The sequence below is a fragment of the Anolis sagrei genome, chromosome 4 (assembly GCF_037176765.1).
Source record: "Anolis sagrei isolate rAnoSag1 chromosome 4, rAnoSag1.mat, whole genome shotgun sequence".
NCBI lineage: Eukaryota > Metazoa > Chordata > Lepidosauria > Squamata > Dactyloidae > Anolis > Anolis sagrei.
This window is the reverse complement of record NC_090024.1, coordinates 183,583,823-183,608,759: the sequence shown is the minus strand read 5'-3', so window position 1 is coordinate 183,608,759 and position 24,937 is coordinate 183,583,823. Positions and strand designations below refer to the sequence as shown.

At 42.8% G+C, this 24,937-nt stretch overlaps 1 protein-coding gene across 1 annotated transcript; it reads left to right on the top strand.

Annotated features, from left to right (window-relative positions):
* Positions 1–1,265: 1,265 nt before the first annotated feature.
* Positions 1,266–19,279, top strand: PROK1 (prokineticin 1). The gene is made up of 3 exons (XM_060771545.2): positions 1,266–1,448; positions 14,847–14,972; positions 17,582–19,279. The coding sequence occupies exons 1-3, from the start codon at positions 1,377–1,379 to the stop codon at positions 17,705–17,707; spliced, it is 324 nt and encodes a 107-aa protein (XP_060627528.2). The 5' UTR covers positions 1,266–1,376; the 3' UTR covers positions 17,708–19,279.
* Positions 19,280–24,937: the final 5,658 nt, after the last annotated feature.

The window sequence follows — 24,937 nt, the reverse complement described above, 5'->3', positions numbered from 1 at the left end:
TCTCCTAGACTCTCCCACCCAACTTCAGTCATTGGACAGAGGGAAATCTACATTGGAGTCAAGTAGCACCCTCTCATTGGTTGCCAGTCACTGCAGTCTCTCCTCTGATGGCATTGGGGCTTCACCAAACACAATGAATCCAGGTCCAGCTGGGCAGGAGGGAATTTCAATGGAGTAAAGCAGGGGTCCTCAAACTATGGCCCGGGGGCCGGATATGGCCCTCCAAGGTCATTTACCCAGCCCTCCCTCAGGGTCACCCTAAGTCTGAAACAACTTGAAAACACACAACAACAACAATCCTATCTCATCAGGCAAAAGCAGGCCCACACTTCCCATTGAAATACTAATAAGTTTATATTTGTTAAAATTGTTCTTCATTTTAATTATTGTATTGTTTTTAAGTGTTTTTCCCACTACAAATAAGATATGTGCAGTGTGCATAGGAATTCATTCATGTTTTTTTTCAAATTATAATCTGGCCCTTCAACAGTGAGGGACTGTGACCTGGCCCTCTGTTTCAAAAGTTTGAGAACCCTGGGAGTAAAATGTATAAGAATGTATGTTTTTGACTGTAAGATTTCTCAGCTGACTTTGTCGAATTACTGCAAGCTGGCATCACTTTCTGCAGAGTGAATAAAATACCTTGGTGGTTTCTCCTTCAACTTGGTGAACTTTATTCAGGAGTATTGGGCTTTTCCGCTCACCAGACGCATGGAGTCACAAGGCGACACAAAGCAGGTACCAGTATCTACTTATCTACTTAGTATCCGCACCTTAGGTTTCGCTATCCGCAGCTCAAATCTCACTATCCACAGCTGCTCTAAATTCCTCAATTTTACTACTATGGATCTAGTCATTGTTTCACTTGAAGGGAAAAAAATATTTAGTGATCATTTTAAGAAGTCACCTCCTCCATAAACTGAAAGGGACATGCACATAGCGGTCCAATTCATACATTAAAATGTTTAAACGTACAAGACCCCATTCTATGGGTAAGTCCACCAGTATTAGATGCCAAAGATAACATTTTTAAATCTATGCTTTTAAATTCCCCATGAATGACATACTTCAAACCCCCTGAAGTTCAGTCCTCCTCCTCTTCCTGTTCAACTGTGTTATACATTCAAGGCTCATTGGAGGTGGTACCTGGGCTCATCATCGTAAATACAGCCTCAGCAAAACAGACTGAAGGGGGCTGAGAAGATTTTAAATAGAGAGCCCAGAGAGCAGGAGGCGATCAGATCTCTTTGCGAACAGAGCAAAGAGGAGGGAGAAGACAAGAGAGACTCGCATTGCAGTGCAACTGCTGTGACATGAAAGAGAGAGTGTGAAGAGAAGGGGGAAAGATAAGGACTGAACCATTTTTTTCCAGCATCATGAAAATAATTGTACAAATCTTGTGTTTTTTTCTGTTAATAACATTGTATAAGTGTGCTGTTATCACCGGGGTAAGTTTTTAAAATAATGTTACTTATCTGATTTTAACTATTGAAATAGTCTTGCCTGAACAATATGCACAGCATGTATTTGTAGTCCAGTTATTATGAAAAGGGGCAACTCAGAGCCTAAATCCCAGGAACAAAGATCTTATCGGAAGAAGAAAGTTGGCTAGGTATATTTTAGTAACTAGAAATGTTGAAATTTATCATTCTCACTTCAGTACTTCTACCAACAGCTGGAGAACTCTTTCTTTTATCTTGTGAGTTGATAGAAATGACTACAGATAACTCACCTTTGGGCTCAAGCACAACAGTGTTAAAGTTAATGCATATTTGGTCCAACTGTAGCTAGTGGTATGTGATTTGTATAGCAATGTGTTTGTAAAATTAAGATAAAAGAAACCATAAGAAACAAAGGGTTGTATTTCAGCGCTAAAAGCCATTGCAGAGAAAAAGTAAGTTTGTTACAACCCAGATTTTTATTTGAGTGCTTACCTTACAAAGCCACACACACACAAACAAGAGGAATGATATTGTTTATTTACCTACTGTATTTTGAACTTGTTGCAAAGGTCACAGAACTAGATGCAAATTTTTCATATAATCTATTTCAAAAATGTAGAAATGGTGCATGACAACAGAGAAGGTAAAAATAATCTTAAAGCTACAATCCTATACAAGTGCCTAGAAATAAGGCCTGTAAGGTCAATAAAATCTGTCTTTGAATAAGATATGCATAGGATTGCACAGCAAATGTAGTATCACTACAAGTAAGAATTAGAACTGGTTGTGTGCGGTTGTGAGCATGGAACTAAGATTTTGCCGGATCCCTGCTCAGGCATAGGAACCCATTGGGTTACCTTGAAGAAGTCACACTCTCTCAGGCCCTTCTACACTACCCTATAATCCAGATTACCAAGGCAGATAATCCACATTATATGCTTTGAACAGGATTATATGAGTCTACACTGCCATATGATCTGGTTCTAAGCAGACATAATCCAGATTTTATATGGCAGTGTAGAAGGGGCCTCAGAGTGCACCTACACTATAGAATTAATGTACTTTGGCATTACTTTAACTGCTTTAGCTCAGTGCTATGGGATCCTCAAAGTTGCAGTTTTACATGGTCTTTAGCCTCTGTCAGAGAATGTGGGGACATGATCAAACTACAGATCCTAGTATTCCATTGATTTGAGCCATCACAATTAAGGTGGTGTCAAACTGAATTAATTCTGTATTGTCAAAGGCTTTCATGGCTGGAATCACTGGGTTGTTGTAGATTTTTTGGGCTGTATGGCCATGTTCTAGAAGCATTCTCTCCTGATGTTTCACCTGTATCTATGGCAGGCATTCTCAGAGGTCCTCAGAGGTTATCCTTACAACCTCTGAGAATGCCTGCCATAGATGCAGGTGAAATGTCAGGAGAAAATGCTTCTAGAACACGGCCATACAGCCCAAAAAACCTACAACAACCCAGTTAATTAATTCTACTCTGTATTGTAGATGCATCCTCATTCTTAGTGAAATTCAGTGGCAATTCTCCACTAAACAAACTTTGTCAAGAAACCCCTAGAACAGGGTCACTGCCACTCAAAGATTATTTGAAAGGAGATCACAACAACAAATAAACAGGAGTGTAGTGTCTAGATCCAGGAAGTCATGCTACCCTTCTATTTCTCCTTGATTGGACCACACCTGGAATTCTGTATCCAATTTGGGGCACCACAATTTAAGGTAGATTTAAGGGAGATGTTGACAAGCTGGAATGTGTCCAGAGAAGGGTGACATTCTCTGATCAAGGTTCTGGAGAACAAGCCCTATGAGGACTGGCTTAAAGAGCTGGTCATGTTTAGCCTACAGAAGAGAAGGCTGAGAGGAGACATGATGAGGGCCATGCATAAATATGTGAGGGGAAGTCATAGGGAGGAGGGAGCAGACTTGTATTCTGCTGCCCTGAAGACTAGGATGCGGAACAATGGCTTCAAACTACAGGGAAGGAGATTCCACCTGAACATAAGGAAGAACTTCCTAATGTTGAGATTTGTTCAGCAGTGGAACTCTCTGCCCCAGAGTGTGGTGCAGGCTCCTTCTTTTAAGGCTTTTAAACAGAGTCTGGATGGCCACCTGTTGGGGATGCTTTGAATGCAATTTTCCTGCTTCTTGGCAGGGGTTTGGACTGGATGGCTCACAAGGTCTCTTCCAACTCTATGATTCTATGTATCCATTGTTTCAACAACAAAAATCCAAACACCAATTTTGCCATTTTGTATGAGGGATACTATTGTATAATATGGGACATGAGTATACTCTGGAATTTGTATCTATTGGGGATCTTGGACCCAAGCTTCAGCAGATACTCACTGTCTTCATAAGCACCCTCTTACTCATAAGGAGTGCCTTGTAGACATCATGTTTAGTGATCAAAATGCATAAAGACCCACCAGGGCTCTTAGGAATGAAGTAGTGACAAAGCAATTTGGTAGGTTCCTACCTGTTAGGGAGTCATTTCAGAGCCATTCCATTCATAGCAGGAACTGTGTCTACCTATCTGTGTTGTGTTGGCAATTCAGAAATTGCTTGTGTAAGTCCCATGCAGGATAAATCTTTGCTCAATTATCTGAATAAGATAATCAGTATAAATCGAAGTCATACTGGGAGTACAATTCCACCCTGCATCTACACTGCCGTATAATCCAGTTTATCTGATTTGACCTGGATTATATGAGTCTACACTGCCATATAATCCAGTTCAAAGTAGACAATCTAAATTCAGAAACTGGATTATATGGCAGTGTAGATGGGGCCTCAGTGTGGGGAAATGAGGCTATTGCCCCCTCTTCTTCTTGTTGTTCTCCTCCTCCTTCTCCTCCTCCTCCTCCTTCATAGCTGAACTGTACATCCAAAATCCAGTTGCTAGTCTTGATTAATGAAGATCCATTGAATCAATGGGAGTTATGTAAATGTGAATATACCATTCAGATGGTGATTCTGTTTTAAGGAAATATTCACCTAAATCCCATTTCTTGGATCTAACTAAAATTGACTCAATTGGATTTCCTTCTCAATGGATGCAATTATTCCATGGTTTTCATTTTGTTCCTGTGGGTACTCCATATTTAAAATAAAGCTGCTGCTGACGTGATGGGATTTAGATATTTTATATAAGCTGAAAAAAGAGAGAAGTACAGATTGGACCAAAATCAAGACGTCACCTGTAACTATTTCAGCAACAATGCACTTGTTGAAGCTTCCCACACAAGCAAATACAATGAAACAAAGATAGAACATCAGATTTTGGATTCATGTAACTAGGTTCTGATATCTTCTTTCTTGATGAGTTATACTTCCTGTTCCCAAAATAATTCTGATGGCATCAGCATGAAAAGTCATGAATGGACTTTTAAGATATGATTTGTATTTGTTTTGCATTTTCTTAAATAGGACTGATGCTTATTTTGCCCATCTTTACTTAATTTGAATTATTTGAATCTTAACAGATGCAGGAAATTGCATTATTATGTATTTGTACTGACTTTTATTTTTTTAAATTGTCACAGCTGTGGTGCATAAGTGAGTCAGACAATATTTGAATGGACTAGAAGTAGATATTTTTAAAAAATCAATCTTCTCTCTAGCGCTACAACCAAATTCCATTGACTATGGTGAAAAAATCCTTAGCCTTTTATGTTTGGAAATGGCCTTACGGCCTCTCACTCAACCCAGTGTTCTAAGGCAAGATCTATTGTAATCATTCCCTGCTTTATAATGTCACCAGTTGCCTAGATTATTGCATTCAATAAGAAGAGAATAATGGTGACCAGGTTGATTTGCATTAGAGATGACTCTGGAGTAGAGAATAAAGATCAATAAGAGAATCATACTTAAATTTAAGCATGGCATAAAATGGAGTTTGGTTCTTTAAAACTTAATCTTGGAACTTGATTTCAACTCCAAGGTTGACTCAAGGCCCTTCCACACAGCCCTATATTCCCACAATTGCTACAATAGGCAAAAAACCGTGAGATTTCCAGGTGTGGGAATATCGCGGTTTTGAGCTGAATGTATCTTTGAATGTCCGTATGTCCCTACAATTGGAAATCACGGGATTTTTTAAATCTAGGGGTGCTTCCAGACAGCACTTAATCACGGGTTTTAGTGAGGGGCAAAAAATACCAGGACTTCATGAGATGTCCACATACAGCCCTGATTGATTGATTGATTTATGACATTTATATGCCACCCTTCTCACCCCAAAGAGCAGCTTACAAGTAAAAAGTAAATACAATATATTATATTATTACCATAGCACAATATTAATATTTTATATTACATTGTACTATAACATTATACTGTAATATTATTAGTAATATTACATTTAATATGAAATATATAATTATAATATCATATTAGTAGTAGTAGTAGTATTATACTGTATTACATATAATACTATTAATAATATTATTATAGGTATATACAATATATTATATTATATTATATTATATTATATTATATTATTATAACCACAGTGCAGGAGAAAAGATGGAACTGCCTTCCTGGTCCCTCTCTTCACTCTGATCTCAGAGCAGCGGTTGGTGATGGGGGGGGGGGCTCCCAATTGATGACACTGGAGGCAAGATGGAACTGTCTTCATGGCCTCACTCTTCACTCTGATCTCAGAGCAGCGGTTGGTGATGGGGGGGGGGGGCTCCCAACTGATGACACTGGAGGCAAGATGAACTGCCTTCCTGTCCCCTCTCTTCACTCTGATCTCAGAGCAGCGGTTGGTGATGGGGGGGGGGCTCCCACTGGATGACACTGGAGGCAAGATGGAACTGCCTTCCTGGCCCCTCTCTTCACTCTGATCTCAGAGCAGCGGTTGGTGATGGGGAGGGGGCTCCCAACTGATGACACTGGAGGCAAGATGGAACCATCAAGCCGGACATACTCTTGACCTTTTTTTCGTGGCGGACAACGAATTGATTAGAGTGGAAGATCAAAACATTCTTCCGGTGTCATGGTCTGATCATTATCTGATCAGTTTTAGCAGGGCCGTAGCCAGAAAAAAAATTCGGGGAGGGTTGAAAATTTCGGGGGGGGGGGTTGTTGAAAATTTCGGGGAGGGTTGAAAATTTCGGGTGTGGGGGTTGAAATCTGCCTACTACCTCATGCTGAAGCAAAAAGCACAGCAGGGGGCAGAGCAACCTTCAATAGCCTGCAGCTCCACTCCTGTCAACCACCTCCACCAAATCTGGCCTCCTTAATGAGAGCATTCAACACACACACACTCAACTTGGTTGCTTCACTACATCGGCTATTGCTGCAAGTAATGACAGTGTGAATAAATTGTCAATATTTGCTTGAGATTGTGCTTAGAGTTCTGGAGGGACTCTTAATGTTTTGCATCTCATAGACTTAGCATGGGGATTTGGTTAACCAGTTAAAATTCATGAATAAACCAGGTTTTTTTAAAAAATCTGAAACATTTCGGGGAGGGTTTGAACCCCTAAAACCACCCCCTCGCTACAGGCCTGAGTTTTAGACTTACTGCGACTCCTAACCTCCGCAGGGGTGGAGGACAGATTAAAATGGTCCGCCCTAGGAGACTGATGGATCCAGATGGATTCCTGAGGAATCTTGGGGTTCTTCCTGCCTTGGAGCCTGGCGATTCTATAGACGCCTTGGTGACTCTCTACAATAGGGAGATGTCCAGGGCGATAGATACGATCGCACCTGAACGCCCCATCTCGTTGCGTCGTGACAGGCCATCTCCCTGGTTCACCGGGGAGCTGGCTGTGATGAAGCATATGAGAAGGGGGCTACAGCGCAAATGGAGGAAATCTCGGGACGTGTCTGATCGAGCACGGGCTAAAGCCTCTCTTAAGGCTTACTCTGTGGCTATACAGGTGGCCAGGAAATCTTTCACGATCACCCGCATAGCGTCTGCAGCAAATAGATCATCGGAGCTGTTTCGGGTCGTGGGAGAACTCCTCCACCCACCTGTGGTGGAGGGGGTCACTGATGACCCAGCAGCTCGGTGTCGCGATTTCGCACACCATTTTGCAGGTAAAGTCGCCCAGATACGCCTTGAGCTCGACTCCAATTTCATCGCAGTGCCAGAAGAGGTGACGGAGGCATCTGCTTGTCCAACTTTGTGGGATTCTTTTAGGCTTGTTCTTCCTGAAACCGTGGAGGAGATTCTTGGGGCTGTGAGGGCGACTACCTCATCTCTAGACCCGTGCCCATCTTGGCTCATTAAATCAGCCAGGGAGGGGCTGGTTGATTGGTTTGTATTGATTATCAACGCATCGTTGGAGCAAGGGATTTTTCCATCTAATTTGAAACAGGCCGTGGTTCGTCCACTCCTCAAAAAGGCTTCCATTGACTCCACGGTGCTGAGCAATTACAGGCCAATCTCCAACCTCCCTTTTTTGGGTAAGGTGCTGGAGCAGGTGGTCGCCTCCCAGCTCCAGAGCTTCTTAGATGATACCAACTACCTAGATCGGTCACAGTCTGGTTTCAGGCCTGGTCATGGCACCGAGACAGCCTTGGTCGCCTTGGTGGATGACCTCCGCAGAGAGCTGGACAGGGGGAGTGTGACTCTGCTGGTTCTCTTGGACATCTCAGCGGCTTTTGATACCATCGATCATGGTATCCTTCTGGGTCATCTCTCTGGGATGGGCCTTGGGGGCACGGTTCTGTCGTGGCTCCGGTCCTTCCTGGAGGGACGAACCCAGATGGTGAAGCTGGGAGACGCCTGCTCCGACCCCTGGCCTTTGACCTGTGGGGTCCCGCAAGGCTCTATTCTGTCTCCCATGCTTTTTAACATCTACATGAAACCGCTGGGAGAGGTCATCCGGGGTTTTGGAGTTGGGTGCCATCTTTATGCGGATGACACACAACTCTATTACTCCTTTCCACCTAATTCCAAGGAGGCCTCTCGGGTGCTGGACGAGTGCCTGGCCGCTGTGTCGATCTGGATGAGGAGGAACAAGCTGAAGATCAATCCTGACAAGACAGAGGTCCTCCTGGTCGATCGCAAACCAGATCGGGGTATAGGGTGGCTACCTGTGTTGGATGGGGTTACACTCCCCCTGAAGCCACAGGTCCGCAGTTTGGGTGTCCTCCTGGATTCTTCGCTCACACTTGAGGCTCAGGTGTCGGCGGTATCCGGGAAGGCCTTTGCACAATTGAGACTTGTGCGCCAGCTGCGACTGTACCTCGCGAAGGCTGATCTGGCCGGGGTGGTCCATGCTTTGGTCACCTCTAGAATGCATTACTGCAATGCGCTCTACGTGGGGCTGCCCTTGAAGACGGCTCGGAAACTTCAATTGGTCCAGCGGGCCGCAGCCAGGATGCTAACCGGGGCTCATTATCAAGACAGGTCTACCCCTCTGTTTAAGGAGCTCCACTGGCTGCCGTTTATTTTCCGAGTCCAATTCAAGGTGCAGGTGCTCACCTACAAAGCCCTGAACGGTTTGGGACCACCCTACCTGCGTGACCGCATCTCCATCTACGAACCCACACGCTCGCTCCGGTCATCTGGGGAGGCCCTGCTCGTGATCCCACCCACATCGCAAGCGCGCTTGGTGGGGACACGGGACAGGGCCTTCTCTGTGGTGGCCCCCCGACTCTGGAATGCCCTTCCAAAAGATCTTCGACAGGCCCCTACTTTAGCAGTTTTCAGAAGGAACCTAAAAACTTGGCTGTTCCGATGTGCCTTCTCAGATTAGGAATCCCCCATCCCAAGTCCTAGAAGCACTTTAGTACAATCAATATTACTGCACACCGCACTATTTAATCCTACGTTCCTCCTGCCATTTCAGCACTTTTAACCCTGTACCCCATTGCGCCGGCCGGCCCAGTTTTAAAGTGTCTTGATGTATTGTCACTGTTGCTGTTATTTTGCTTAATTATTTTGATTTGCTTTGTTTATTGTTGTGTTATGTTCTACTGTATTGTGTTCTGAGACTTCGGCCTGTGTAAGCCGCATCGAGTCCTTCGGGAGATGCTAGCGGGGTACAAATAAAGTTAATAATAATAATAATAATAATAATAACTGTCTTCCTGGCCCCTCTCTTCACTCTGATCTCAGAGCAGCGGTTGGTGATGGGGCGGGGGGGGGGGGGCTCCCAATTGCTGACACTGGAGGCAAGATGGAACTGCATTCCTGGCCCCTCTCTTCACTCTGATCTCAGAGCAGTGGTTGGTGCGGATGTGGGGGGGGGGGCTCCCAATTGCTGACACTGGAGGCAAGATGGAATTGTCTTCCTGTCCCCTCTCTTCACTCTGATCTCAGAGCAGCGGTTGGTGATGCGGGGGGGGGGGGCTCCCAATCGATGACACTGGAGGCAAGATGGAACTGCCTTCATAGCCCCTCGCTTCACTCTGATCTCAGAGCAGTGGTTGGTGCGGATGTGGGGGGGGGGCTCCCAATTGCTGACACTGGAGGCAAGATGGAATTGTCTTCCTGTCCCCTCTCTTCACTCTGATCTCAGAGCAGCGGTTGGTGATGCGGGGGGGGGGGGGGCTCCCAATTGATGACACTGGAGGCAAGATGGAACTGCCTTCCTGGCCCCTCTCTTCACTCTGATCTCAGAGCAGCGGTTGGTGCTGGGGTGGGGGCTCCCAACTGATGACACTGGAGGCTAGATGGACTGTCTTCCTGGCCCCACTCTTCACTCTGATCTCAGAGCAGCAGCTGACTCTTTAATCACCCTCCAGTTAGGAGAGAGATTTGTGCTTTTGTTCAATTTCTGTACTTCAGGGAGAGATTATTTTAAATAATTACATTTAATTGTAATATAATATTTGTAATAGAATAATTGTTCATCCCAGGATTGCTGTCTCTATTGTCCAGACTTGATGCTTTGTTCCGTTCATAATTGTGTGTGCTGCATGTCGACTTATGGAGATCCATGAATCACATACGATCCAAAGGAGGTTTAGGGCACATCTACACTGTGGAATTGATGCAGTTTGACATCACTTTAACTGCTGCGGCTCAATGCTATGGAAATAAGGGAGCTGTAGTTTTACCAGGTCCTTATTCTTCTCTGCCAAAGAGTGCTGGTGCCTTTCCAAACTATAAATCCCAGGATAAATCCCACCCTTATAGAATGGACTATACTCTCTAGCGCTCCCTTGTATATTCGTGACCATATGTGCCAGACGTATGGTCATTTAGAGGCTCACAAGATGGCAGCCACAGGACTTCCACAAGAAACTTGCAGTTTTTTAAAAAACCTCACAGGATGCGGATATGTGGATATGCGAAGATTTGGATGTAGAGATCATGGCAAAAGTTCTATTCTTTTGCCCTCCAGATGTTTCATGCACTATCTCCCACACAAACAACCCTCATGGGGTACGACCATTACTGCCTAAGTCAGCAGCACACAAACAGGAACACACACTTTTAAGCCAGGAACACATCATTATCTATTATTTTTACAGCCTAACTGCCTGGCCATCTGTCTAGACAGATTTGGTTGTGTACTTGTAGCAACAGGATCCTGTTTCTGAGTTATACATGGCTGTCCCTGATGGCTTTTCTTGTGAAAAGATGTACGTGTACAACATTGACTAAGGGGCCACATTTTTGTCCTGGTCAGAGAAAATGTGCCCTCCACATTTTTCATGAAGTTTCTAACATACAAACAATGTTTTTGCTTTCTACTTAAGTGCCACCTTCTTTTTAGGAACTGACCAATCAGGAACAAGCATCTAAAACCTGGGAACAAGCTGTATGGAAGGAACCTATGTTTCTTATTACTCTGTCCTATGCTGTGTTATATAAATTTCAATGCTATCCATTTTTCTAACCTCCAGTTATAGAATATGGAAGCAACAGGATTTTGTTGTTAAAACAATCCCCAGTTCACTTAATTTTATTCCTGTTCTATGTTGTCTCATGCCCTTCTGCAAGATTTGAAGAGGCAAAATTAGCATCTTCCAGGAATGCCTTTATAAACACAGCTTTATCATAATAGCAACAATATGTTTAAATTACACATTACATAACCTCCAATTTCTTAACGAGAGAAGGGGGGGGGGGGGAGAGAAGTGCTATAGTACCTGAATGATCTGCTTTATTTTCTCCTTCCCCTTGAAGAACACAGCAATATATTATTTTGGGATGCAGCAGCTAACCTTCCAAACAGTCCCATAAAAATCCCATTTCATTTTGTCATGACATCTGGGCCCTCTTTTTCTTTTTGGCAATAAATGGTAATAGTCAATATAAGGTGCCATGGTTTATTTGGCTTGCCATCACTTCATTTTATTGCAATCTGGTCATACGCATATCTTCCTTGATGAATGTTCTCTTCTGTGTAAGCAATTTTGCCAGCTTGCTGGGTTGATAAAATCTTTAGCAAATAATTCTGGACAAATATGACAACAGAGTGCAGACGCCGACCTAGCAAGTCTTAGATTATCAAGAAAATTTGCAGGAGTTCCTTACCTCCTATCACTGTGTGAGAAAGTCCTCTTAGCTGTGCCTCAGAACTTCATAATTCCTACAGATGTTATGTAGTCTCAAGGTGTGTCTGTTTTGTAGAATTAATGCAGTTTGATACTATTCTAACTGCCATGGTTAAATACTTTTCTGTGTGTGTGTCAGGAGCGACTTGAGAAACTGCAAGTTGCTTCTGGTGTGAGGGAATTGGCCATCTGCAAGGACATTGCCCAGGGGATGCCTGGATTTTTTAAATGTTTTTACCATCCTTGTGGGAGGCTTCTCTCATGCCCTCACATGGAGCTGGAGCTGACAGAGGGAGCTCATCCATATTCTCCCCAGGTTGGATTAGAACGAGCAACCTTGAGGTCGGTTTGAATCCAACCCGGGAGAGTGCAGATGGGTTCCCTCTATCAGCTCCAGCTCCAGGTGGGGATGTGAGAGAAGCCTCCCACAAGGCTGGTTAAAACATCAATGCTATTGGAATCATGGAAGTTGTTGTTAGATGAGGTATCAGGACTCTTTGGCAGAAAAGGCTAGAGATTTTGTAAAAGGTCTAGATTCAATAATCAAAGAACTTGCTCCTTTAGTCTACATGCTAAGGAAGGCCAGCATGTGTGATATATGTGGTCAGATTTCCTATTTTTTCCTGGAAACAGGCAGAAGGTCTCTGAGATGCTGGCATATAGCCGGGGGGGGGGGGGGGCTTGAAGGGCTTCAGCCCCCCCTCCCCCGAAATTCTCATGGTGGTTTGCGAAAAGGCCTTACTGGTGCATTATTTAAACTGTTATGCTTATTAATATCATGATCTGATCACCAGACTCAATATATCTCATATGCATGGGGTATTGGGATAACAATACAAAAGGTTTGCTAGGGTAGACCCTCTTTCACTCAGACTCAGCCCCCCCCCCCCAATCCCGAATCGAAATCCTGGCTACGGGCCTGCTGAGATGGACCTAATTATTTTTGCCTGTATCCCCAAGATCCCTAATTTTGCCCTCCAAACTTGCACTCAACATGAAGTTAGCATGTACATGAATATATATTGTAGGTGTTGTAATTATTTAAATGGATAATTTATAGCAGCAACTGGCACTTTTAGGAAACTGGTAGAGCTCCAACACTCATCTGTGCTCCACCACTGATGCTCCTCTGGAACAGGGTCCTCTTTCTTCTACCATGTGTTTTGTCTGTTTTACTGAGTGGTAGCAATAATATGTAGTCGAGAGGTTGTTTTTGACATTCTTGTGGTGCCCTATGGTGACATCACATTAAGGAATCATGAAGATATCTAAATGTTGGACAGTTCAGATACCTGGCACAGATTGTGCTGGTGCTGATACCATGCAATTCTGAGTCAATGGATCCATTGGTGCTGCAAGAGGAGCATTGGAAGGTACTTTACAAAGGATGCCCTCAAACACTTCAACTGTCCAGGTTAGCAAGGACAGCACCAGTTAATTCTCTGTCATCCCACTTTATCAGTGGCTTTTAAAATATCTTGACCCCCCCCCCCCCCGGCTTTATTCCTTCATGATTAGCTTATTCCAGTAGCTGCAATTCAAGTTGTAGGTGAAAAAGTGAATAGAGAGGAGGTGAGGGGGCAGTCTTGCCATTCCAAATAGCTCCATTTGTCTTCATCCTCCCCAGAGTTCTCCTACTCAGCGCAGAAACCCTGGAGGAAGCAAGTTAAAATAACCCACTTCACCCTGGGTTTCAGTCCCCACTCAAACCCCAGGCTTTCTTTTGAGGGATGGCATCCAACCCCACTACAGCCCCCCATTCCCTTCGCCCAAAAAACGTAATTTCTCTCCTCCTCCCCCCTCCATTTTCCCATGTCAGGAGTATTGTGCAGAGGGACTTGCATTACTGGTAAGGTTTTTTTTAGGGGGGGGGGGATTGGGGAAGGAGCGCCCTCCTGCTCCTTTGGGCTCCAGGAGCCCCAAATACAGGATAAGGTAAAGGTAAAGGTAGTCCCCTGACATTAAGTCCAGTCATGTCTGATTCTGGGGTGTATTGCTCATCTCCATTTCTAAGCCGAAGAGCCAGCGTTGTCTGTAGACACCTCCAAGGTCATGTAGCCGGCATGACTGCATGGAGCGCCGTTACCTTCCCGCCGGAGCGGTACCTATTGATCTACTTACATTTGCATGTTTTCGAACTACTAGGTTGGCAGAAGCTAGGGCTGACAGCGGAAGCTCACGCCGCTCCCCGGAATCGAACCTGTGACCTTTCGATCAACAAGCTCAGCAGCTCAGTGCTTTAACCCACTGCTCCACCGGGGGCTCCATAAAATACAGGATAGCTGTGGAAATTGACCCTCGGGACTATGGAAGCAGTCCTGGGAGTCAATCCCCACAGGTCCTGCATCTGGAAAGATCTGGACTTTAGCTTAAGGTTCAAGACTTTCCAGGTATTTAATTAATGCAGAGTAAACTGGGAAAATCCAATTTTCTTTGCATTAATTAGTTTCACCCAAGGCATCATTTAGACGCCTCAGGTAAAACCGAGATAGGTTGCATGTTTTGCGTCTCTCTGAAAGGCCCTCAGACTTTGCTTAATTTGCTACAGCATTCAAGGGTTTCTCTCCTGAAAAGAGTAGTAACTCTTGTACTTTTGTTGCCTCACCGCACTCTTTTGACCACACTCTGATGCTGTTTGGCCATATGCTGCAGTTTTCATCTGTGAAATGTTGGTGAATATGGTTCTCATTCATCGTATCATTGTCAAAATAATATTATGTTGATTTTAAAGTTACCCCTAACATGGTTATTTCCCCTTCTTTTGATCTCCCTCAACCTTATCTTCAGATGTCTTTTACACCATATGTGCCGTTTGCTTTATATGCTTAAACAACCTGATAATGCTACCACTTGGAAAGAGCGCCTCTTTCCTTGACCAGTCCTTGTGTTTAATAATCTAGACTTCTGTGTTTTTCTTTCTAGGCTTGTGAAAGGGACTTCCAATGTGGAGGTGGGACATGCTGTGCCATCAGCCTGTGGCTCCGTGGACTCCGAATGTGTACTCCATTAGGGCAAGAAGGGGACGAATGCCACCCCATCAGTCATAAGGTATTTGTGAGTAGCCTTGACCCTGTTATGCTCTAACTTTTCTGCAGCAAGCGGTTTAACCAGCTGTGTCACCATGGTTTTGTGTGTTTGTTTATTTCTCCCCTCCTTTTTGCAGTTATAGTACTAAAGTGGCATACCATTCTATTACTTTAGCACAATGGTGATAGAAAAAAAGTTTAAAATGCATTTGAGAGGCAGGGAATGTGAATATTGAGGAGGGAGCATCAGGGAAGTTCATGGAAGAGATGGTGAGGATGGAACCGCATGCACACTACTTACCCATGCCCTAAGCAGGAGAAAACTGCATTAAAGAGATACATGATGATTGATAATAGTACTAAAATCTGTTATAATCAAGAACTAATAATGGCCAAAACTTTAGTAGATTTATGACACAGCTAGATATGGGAGCACAAACGACTGTCAGGACAGCATTTAACAGAAGTATGGAGCAGTCTGAAGGAACCTTAAGTCTCTAATGAAGTAAGAAGGGGATAACATCTTTTGGGCATATGATTTAAGGGTTTCAGTTCACAGAGGTGAATCTAGAATGGGGACCGGAATGAAGGAACCTGGCAAGATCCCAAAGAAAGGTACGTTAAGGGAAAATTCCTTTCCTCTCTGTGTGTTGGATGCAGAGGCGGCCCAAGGTAATTTTCAATGGTAAGCAAACAGTATTTTGCCCCCCCCCCCAAAAAAAACCAACCAATCACTGATATATACTTTCTGTTCATCGTGGGAGTTCTGTGTGCCATATTTGGTTCAATTCCATCATTGGTGGCATTCAGAATGCTCTTTGATTGTAGGTGTACTATACATCCCAGTAACTACAACTCGCATATGTCAAAGTCTATTCCTCAAGAGCGCCCCTGGGCAAAATCAACTATACTGAAAATGCTTATTTTGCATAATGGGTTGAGCCACCCCTGGTTGGATGGATGAGCAAAAAAAAGAAGACCTGTCATTAGCTAGTAGAATCTTGTTGTTTTACAACTATTTTCAAGATATTTTAACTCTTTGGACTATAACATTTTATCTCCCGCTGCCCACCTTTTTTACCAGCAAAAGAGTCTTCTTTGTTTCTTTACTAGGTTGTCTTTTTACTAAGCAAATTCAGAACAACATGCAATGTGTAATCCACACACACACTGCATGTTGTTCTGCCTATGTGTGGTGTATATATAGAGAGAGGGGGGGGGGGAGGAAAGGGAGGTGGAGGGGGGGGCAATTCTCTCTCTTTCTTTGCTCATACACACACAAACGCAAACACACACACATTAAAAGAGAGTTGACTTATGTCTGACCAAGCTGGGCCAAAAGCAGATTTAGAGAAATAGTTCCCTTTTTCAAAAGCAGTGTATCCCACTTGTAATCTACTTATATTATTTTCAACTTTGGTTGAAGATTATAACCTGGATTGTATTATAGTTACATTATAGTTGAGTGTTGGTGTCTGAGGAATAAATAGTCTTATTTCTTACTAAAGAACACTCCCTTTATTTCTTAGTCACTTGTAACTTTTGTACTTGTATAAATGCTTTAGTGTTCATAGGTGTTTAAAAAATACCATATTTCACCACATAATAGTCGCACTCCCCCCTTTCTCCCTTTCAAAAAAGGGGGCTGTAACTATTATCTATTCACTGGCGAGCAAGGCTTACAGTGCCTCCGTCAGCAGCTGGCAGTGGAGGAAGGCCTCCTAGCTCTCGTGCCTTCACCCACCCACATGCCTGCTATGGGGGCTGCCCCATGAAGCATGCATGCAGGTGGGGATTCAACTATTATGCAGGGAATACAAAAAGACCCTAACCCAAGAGTGGTGTGTGACTATTATGTGATGAAATATGAGTAGATATATTTTACATGGAACTAGATGCAGAAGCCCCCGGTGGCGCAGTGGGTTAAAGCACTGAGCTGCTGAGCTTGTTGATCGAAAGGTCACAGGTTCGATTCCGGGGAGCGGCGTGAGCTTCAGCTGTCAGCCCTAGCTTCTGCCAACCTAGTAGTTCGAAAACATGCAAATGTGAGTAGATCAATAGGTACCGCTCCGGCGGGAAGGTAACGGTGCTCCATGCAGTCATGCCGGCCACATGACCTTGGAGGTGTCTACGGACAACGCTGGCTCTTCGGCTTAGAAATGGAGATGAGCACCACACCCCAGAGTCAGACATGACTGGACTTAATGTCAGGGAGATGCAGAATATATGTATACAAAATTGATATTGCACATTGTAACTCATCTCCTGTTATAATTTTGGTTTTTTATGTATTGTTTCTTTCTTCTATTTTGCTTTTGCTTTTCACTCTAAATGTTAAACATCAACATGGCTGTAACAATTACTCAAGCATTATCATTAAGTCATACTCTAGCTCAGGCACAAGTAAAACTTGAGTCCTCCAGGTGTTTTGGACATCAACTCCCAAAACACCTGGAGGGCCCAAGTTTGCCCATGCCTGGTCTCACTGGTTGTGACCTTAAATGTATATATTTAGGCTCTATTATGCACGGAGTCTGTTTCCCACAGTCCTTTCTTCACCCAGATGTTTATCTCAGTTGAACTGATAACATCTTATTAATATTCTGTATGCTTTTTTGTTTTCTCTGAAAGGTTCCTTTCTTTGGGAAACGACAACATCACACCTGCCCATGTTTGCCGAACTACATATGCGCCAAATTCATTGATGGTCGGTACCGATGTTCGGTAGACTTCAAAAACATGGATTTAATGAAATGAAAATGAAATGTATTGTCAAGGAAAGAGTGTCATGATTGTTCCTGCCCAGAGATCATTACAGTTCACTTTGAATACTTATTGTCATCAATATCCTGTGAGGACAATTAGGCATCCATCTACGCAAGCTTTGTCCATTAACATAAATGGGGTTTAACAGCTCCAGTTAATGACACATCAATACATAAGAGCTGTGCTTTCAAGCAATTCAAAAGAGATGTCAGAAATGTTAATGGAAGTGATGTCTTAATTATTAAAATTTCCTCTTGGTGTAAGCTGGGTCTGTTTTTATATTTTAGGAACTTTTTGTCTATCTGTCTCTCTTTTGAACAAATGTTGTCACCAAGTGTCTGGACAAACATTAAAACATAATAGACGTCAACACAACCTCTTAAATCATATGTGCAGAATAATGGACCCATATATAATATACCTGTGCAGAATAATGGACCCATATATAATATAACGTAAGCACTTTGCTGCCATCCCCAATCATATCAAACTGTCTAGCACAACTTCCCTATCTATAGTAAAGTTAGGTATGGTAGTTAGGTATCCTTAACCTATGAGGTTGTCATGTGAGATTGATTTCTTATTCCTGTGTCCAGTGTCATTTTACATGCTTCATTTTGACCCTCAAAATAGCATTGCTCCATGACATCTGGGTGTCAAGAAAAAGAGGAAACAGTTCAAGCGCTGACTTCATTTACCAGAGGAACTTATTGGGGTGGAATATCAGGATCTATCACCGATCATTATTGTATACTGGAAGTGCAGTGTACAATGCCATTATAGGATGTTGCCACTAGATGGCAGCAGAAACACAAGGGCAGCCACTTCAAGCAGAGGGATGGGAACAATATTTAAAAATATTTTTTAAATAGAAGTGAAGTATTGGTTGAGTGTCTGAAACATTGACAGGGACAGAACACTCCTGTACTAATGAGAATTTTCACAGTTTAGGGCTTATTCTATGCAATATTCACACATTGCATTTTTGTATGGAAAATTTGATTTTTGGCCAGGGAAACAACATCCCTGGTGCAGAAAATAATATATTCTGTGCAGAAAATGTTATTTTCAAAGAAAAAATGTTAATTTACTGCAGAATAACTGCAATAATATTTTCCCACAGAAAATTCCGTTATTAGCTCAGAAAATAGTATTTCTATGCATGAATACTATTTTCTGTGCATAAAAGTAGAAAATGATATAGTCTGAACAAAAATGCCACAAACATATTGGGTATTGAATCAGTCCTAAAATGCAATTGGTCTTTGGAAACTATAGAAGTTTTGAAAATTTTCTCACCACAGTAGGACAATTGCTGAGATTACTTGTTGCTTCCTTCAAGAAAGGAATGAACATAGCATTGCACCCCTCCATTGGCCCTATGTAGGTGGATGGCTTCAGAGAAGGCAGTGGTTTGTGCATGAACATATTAACATCAGCGTCTGTGATAATGGTTGCTATTGGTTCAGGAGGCCCCGGTGGCACAATGGGTTAAATCCTTGTGCCGGCTGGCCAGCTGACCTAAAGGTTGGGGGTTCGAATTCGGGGAGTGGGGTGAGCTCCTGTCTGTCAGCTGCAGCTTTTCAGCTTTCATGCAGGGACATGAGTGAAGCCTCCCACATGATAAAACATCTGGGCATCCCCTGGGCAATGTCCTTGCAGATGGCCAATTCTCTCACACCAGAAACAACTTGCAGTTTCTCAAGTCGTTCCTGAAATGAAAAAAAGCAGCCAAGTGGCATTCCTTGTGGTTTTGCTTCCACCTTGAGATAGCCTTTGGGAAAGTAGTCAGTTCCACTTCCATGGAAGCAGTCAAATGGTTAAAATATAAAGGCACCTTTACTTAACATTCTGCATCCACGGGTGCTATTTAACTTCTAATTTGGCCCTGCATTCTTAGAATCTTGTTAACCACTAGCCTCACCCATTTTGCTCTGTGTGTGCATGTACACACATACAAATGGCATTCTTAATTCAGTTGAATGTTTATGGGGAATCCTAAAACAAAAAGACAACCCTTTTTCAAACAAACAAGAAGCACTGTTCAGGGAAGGAAAGGGGAGAAGAAGAAGTGAGTTTTCTGATTGCTAGGAAGGCCAGATCTTCATCATTCTGTGCAGCCGGTTCTGGTGGAAACAAGAAGCTTCATCTGCTTGATCCAGTTTGAAAGTGTCTGTGTATGTCCAAAGCATAGAGGACTTATTGCTCAAGATATGTATGCCTATTGTGTAGTATCAAGTACATTGCTTTCAATGTTATTGAGCTTGAATATATATTGTATCACAGTATGGAATGTTTCTCTGTAATGTGCAGGTATGTTTCTTTTACTGTTGTATGTGTGTCATATTGCAATGTGATTTTTTTAAATGAATCATAAAATTACACATCTATATACTGAATGTCTGTCTTATCCTGTAATTGTCACTGATGAACATATGCCTCGAGGCAGAAAATAACACAATTTTCATAGATGGTGAAAGACAGAAAATGACTCATGATGTGGATACTCATCCTGTTTTTGTTGCTGACAAGGAAGCTTTGACAGTATTCAGGATAAACTCTGGAGTTCAGGATAACTGCAGAAATAATTTACATGTGATACACATACTATGGGATTTGGTCCTCTCCAAAAAACATTAAAATTCCTTTAGAAATTATTGGTTTCCCCAGCCCGCTATGCATATTCACAGTCATGCAGCTGATTCTCTTTTTGGACAAGAATTCATCTTAGTTGCATTTTGCCCAAAGTGCTACTCAATGTTTTGTTTTTGTTTTCAAACTTGCCTTTTCCTTAGACCTAGGAATCCACTGTTATTAAATGCCATCAAGTTGGCTTCCATTTATGATGTCTCTATGTGTCCAGAGGAGAGCGACTAAAATGATAAAAGGTCTGGAGAACAAGCCCTATGAGGAGCGGCTTAACGAGCTGGGCATGTTTAGCCTGAAGAAGAGAAGGTTGAGAGGGGATATGATAGCCATGTATAAATATGTGAGAGGAAGCCACAGGGAGGAGGGAGCAAGCTTGTTTTCTGCTTCCCTGGAGACTAGGACGCGGAACAATGGCTTCAAACTACAAGAGAGGAGATTCCATCTGAATATGAGGAAGAACTTCCTGACTGTGAGAGCCGTTCAGCAGTGGAACTCTCTGCCCCTGAGTGTGGTGGAGGCTCCTTCTTTGGAAGCTTTTAAACAGAGGCTGGATGGCCATCTGTCAGGGGTGATTTGAATGCAATATTCCTGCTTCTTGGCAGGGGGTTGGACTGGATGGCCCATGAGGTCTCTTCCAACTCTTTGATTCTATGATTCTATGATTCTATAAACAAGAGACTTCTATACAATTAAATTAAATCTATATAATTAAACAAGTTTGGCAAACAGAAGACTGGGTGACTAGGATGGCTCTGAACAGACTGTGCACTGGCACCACGAGAAGCAGAGCCAACCTTAGGAAATGGGGCCACAAAGTGGAGTCCATGACATTCGAGTGCGGAGAAGAGCAAACCACAGACCACCTACTACAATGCATCCTGAGCCCTGCCACATGCACAATGGAGGACCTTCTTATAGCAACAGCAGAGGCACTCCAAGTGGCCAGCTTCTGGTCAAAGGACATAATACCAAGTTTTTAATTTTTTGTGTTTTTTAATATATTATAACTGTATTCTCAATTAGCTTCTGACACGATAAATAAATAAACTGCATTGGCTCAATACTCTGGAATCCTGGGAGTTGTGGTTTGGTGAGACACCAGCACTCTTGGGCAGAAAAGGTGAAAGGCCTTGTAAAACTGCAACTTTAATGATTCCAGAGCATTGAGCTGTTGCAGTTAAAGTGATGTCAAACTGCATGAAATCTACAGTGTAGATGCACCTTATGACCCTCATGAGGTCAAGAACAGCCATGCTCTAGCTTTGTAAACTTGGGGCCTGAGTCAATCTATCTGTATTTCCTCTTTTTCTGCTAGCTTCAGATTTTTGCAACATTATTTTCTTTCCTCATGTTGTCTTTTCTCATGCTATACCCAAAGCATAGTAACCTCAGCTTAGTCATCTTGGCTTCTAGCAATTCAACTCTAGGGTAAAGATTCATTATCTTGAGATCTACATGTTAGCAAATATGGAAGCTGGTGTTTGGAACCATTATTATTAAAGACTGTCTTCAGTGAGGAGAAAGTTATTGAAATGAAATATGCACTCGATAAACAGAATGAATAGTTCTGCTGCCTCTAGCTATGTGACTACAAAAGATAGGAAGAGACAGGAGAGGAAGTGAAAACAAGCTTAACACTGTCTGTTAGAAGAGGAAGCAGTAGAATCTTCATGGAGTAGAAACTGCAGCTAATAGTAACCATCATCATCATCATCATCATCATCATCATCATTATTTGTGCCCTGCTACCATCTCCCCAAAGGGGACTCAGGGTGGCTAACATGAGGCCAAGCCCAAAATTACAGTACAGCAAAATAAAATACAAAGAAGCAAAAATACCATCAAAATAAATGCATGAAATAACACAATAAAATAAACAGTTTCAAAATAACATGATAGAGAAATAGAACAGAGTGGGTGGGCCAAATGTAGTAGGATAAAATTGACAAAACCCTGGATGAGATAAGTAGTGGGAGAATGTGTTTCTGAGGGAGGAGCTCAAAAGGGACGAACAATGGCGTTAGATCTTTATTAAGGGCGGACGGAAAGTACATCATGAGGATGGAACTGTAGTTGGGACAGACAAAATATGGAATATATGTTCACTCACCAAAGCTTAGCCCTGTCTTTGAACCATTTGAGAAAAATAATGCTCACTCCTTCTTTTTTACACCCAAAGAGCTATAATGTGGACTAAAAATAACTAACATTTAAGCCAATCTTTTAAAAACTAGATAATTCCAGAATGAGTCTCTGATCTAGACTGAACCAGAGAGATGGAATGCTCCGGGAAATAGTTCTCTAACTATTTTCTACCTAGTTGCCTATGGTCAGTTGTGCAAATATGGTTACATTGCTCTTTACTTTCAATATTTCACAGCATCAACAAAGAGACAAAGAGTAATAATCTTCCCTTTTTCCTCTGTGCAAAACTGTTGTAGGGCAAGATTTCCCCCTCTAGATACATTTTTAGCATCTAAAATTGAATTCATGTGCATCTTATTTCAGTTCTCTTATTGGCCTTGTAAAGATTCCTGCATTACCGAAGTATATGGAGAAAGGCTTAGAATCCCAAGTGCCAACTTCATGATAAGGAAAGGGCAAGAACAATTGTTGTAAATAATGAACTATAGCTTAATGGTAGATTAAATGCTTCACGAAGAACATTCCAGGCTTTGTCCTTGCCTTTTGTAAGGAGGACTAAGAAAGGCTTTTGTCTGAAATCCTCACAAACCACTGCCAAACAGTAGAGACAATATGGAGCTAGAGAGATGAATGAGATAAGGCAATTTCCTGTGTACAGAATACCTAAATGTGTACCTTTCCATCTACATAGCTTGACAATGTCACTCCACTCCTGTTCTGTTGGTAGGAGGCTTCATGGTACACAATCTCTTTGTTTTTCCCCTGCAATGTCATGGTTGCCATCCAGTAACTATTCACACTAGCCAGGGAATGACTGAGGGTGGATCTCTATAGACTGATTATCTGGGGCCAATCCAGCATGATGTACACCAGACTGGCCCTAAGTATGGGTCACACAGTGACTCTCCCAGCCACTGTAGAGATGGGAGAGAGCCCTGACTGCTGAGCTGCACCAAAGGTGCTTTGGTGCCGCAGGGCATCCATCCTAACCTTCTTCTCCCACCTTCCATGTTACTGTGCACTCCAGTCATCACATGGGTTTTTCTGTCTGCCATTATCTTCAGTGACATCAGCCAGGGTGCCAGGGTGAGGAAAAATTGGGGAGATGAGAAACCACGCTCCTCTCCCACTCCTTCCCTGAGTGTACTGTTGCCCTGGTTGATATAGCAAGGGCTGGTCAACAGGTTGCACGCATGACAATGTGGTTGTGACATGGAAGATGGGAGGAAATTGTGACTGCCATCCCATATCCCCAGGCAGCCTAAACCTGGGACACATGGGATAGCAGTGGGAACAGTAGCGGCCCGTTCCACATTACCCTGGATTAACTCCATGTGGTGTTTGGCCACCATGGATCTGATCTGGCCCTACACTATCCTTAGCTGCCTGAGAAAGATCTCTCAGATGCAAATTAAAATTGAGATTTGACTTTTCTTGCTTATCTTTTCATTTCAAAGTGAAATGAAGATGGACATTTTCAACTTTACATATTCCTGGAAGAGGCAGAAAGTGAGCAATCCCCAAAGCAACTGTCAGAACCTAACAAAACCAGAGAGAAAAACCAAATTATATGGCTTTATTTCTGTTACAAAGGCTCCATCTACACTAACCACTTAATGCAGTTTTAAACTAGCTTGAAACTGTGATGTCTAGGCAATGAATATCCAGGAAAGAATGTGAGAGAAAGCCCTTAATGTTCATCATTGCTCTGTGGTTTGTGTCATCACCATCTGGGTCTCAAATTGGTTCCAAGATATCCTTTGTAATTATTCATGGCCCAATATAATTGTCTCCCAGAGGTAGAGCCTTGGCAGTTGATCTGTAGGTGATTGTAGAGACCTATTCTGCATCCATATGGTCTTTCACAGTGAGGACATAGATTTCCAGATAGAAGGTGGTCACAACAAGGATTTGCTTTGGTATGCCTTCCCCTTGGCATGTTTCTCCCTTTTGTCCTCTATTACTTCCTCTTCAAAGTCCATAGCACTGTTGATCATAGATGACCTCCAGTTACAATGATCAAGTGCCCGAGCTCCCCAGTTCTCAGTGTTTATTCCACATTTTTTAAGGTTAGCTTTAAGTCTATCTTTAAATCTCTTTTGTTGTTCACCAACATTCTGTTTCCACCCTTGTGCTGAGAGTTAAATAGCTGCTTTGGGAGATGGTGATTAGACATTTGGACAATGTGGCCAGTCCAGCAAAGTTGATGGAAGAAAATAATTTTGTTCCATGCTGGTGCTCTTTGCTTCTTCCAGAATGTTGACATTTGTTCTCCTGTCATCTCAACAAGCGAGAGTCCAAAAGTGACAGGCTCAAACCCAGAACTTCAATCAATGGCTGATACCAAATGAGAGACTCCCCCTTGGGCACACAGAAAACTGGGCAACTTGGAAGGCGCTTAACAGACTGTGCTCTGGCATCACAAGA

Bases quoted from the DNA above. Each gene is read 5' to 3' on its own strand.
- PROK1 (XM_060771545.2), top strand. From the start codon at position 1,377: ATGAAAATAATTGTACAAATCTTGTGTTTTTTTCTGTTAATAACATTG. The intron at 1,449-14,846 runs GTAAGTTTTTAA...TTTTCTTTCTAG, and splicing joins AGTGTGCTGTTATCACCGGG to GCTTGTGAAAGGGACTTCCA. The intron at 14,973-17,581 runs GTATTTGTGAGT...TTTCTCTGAAAG, and splicing joins GCCACCCCATCAGTCATAAG to GTTCCTTTCTTTGGGAAACG.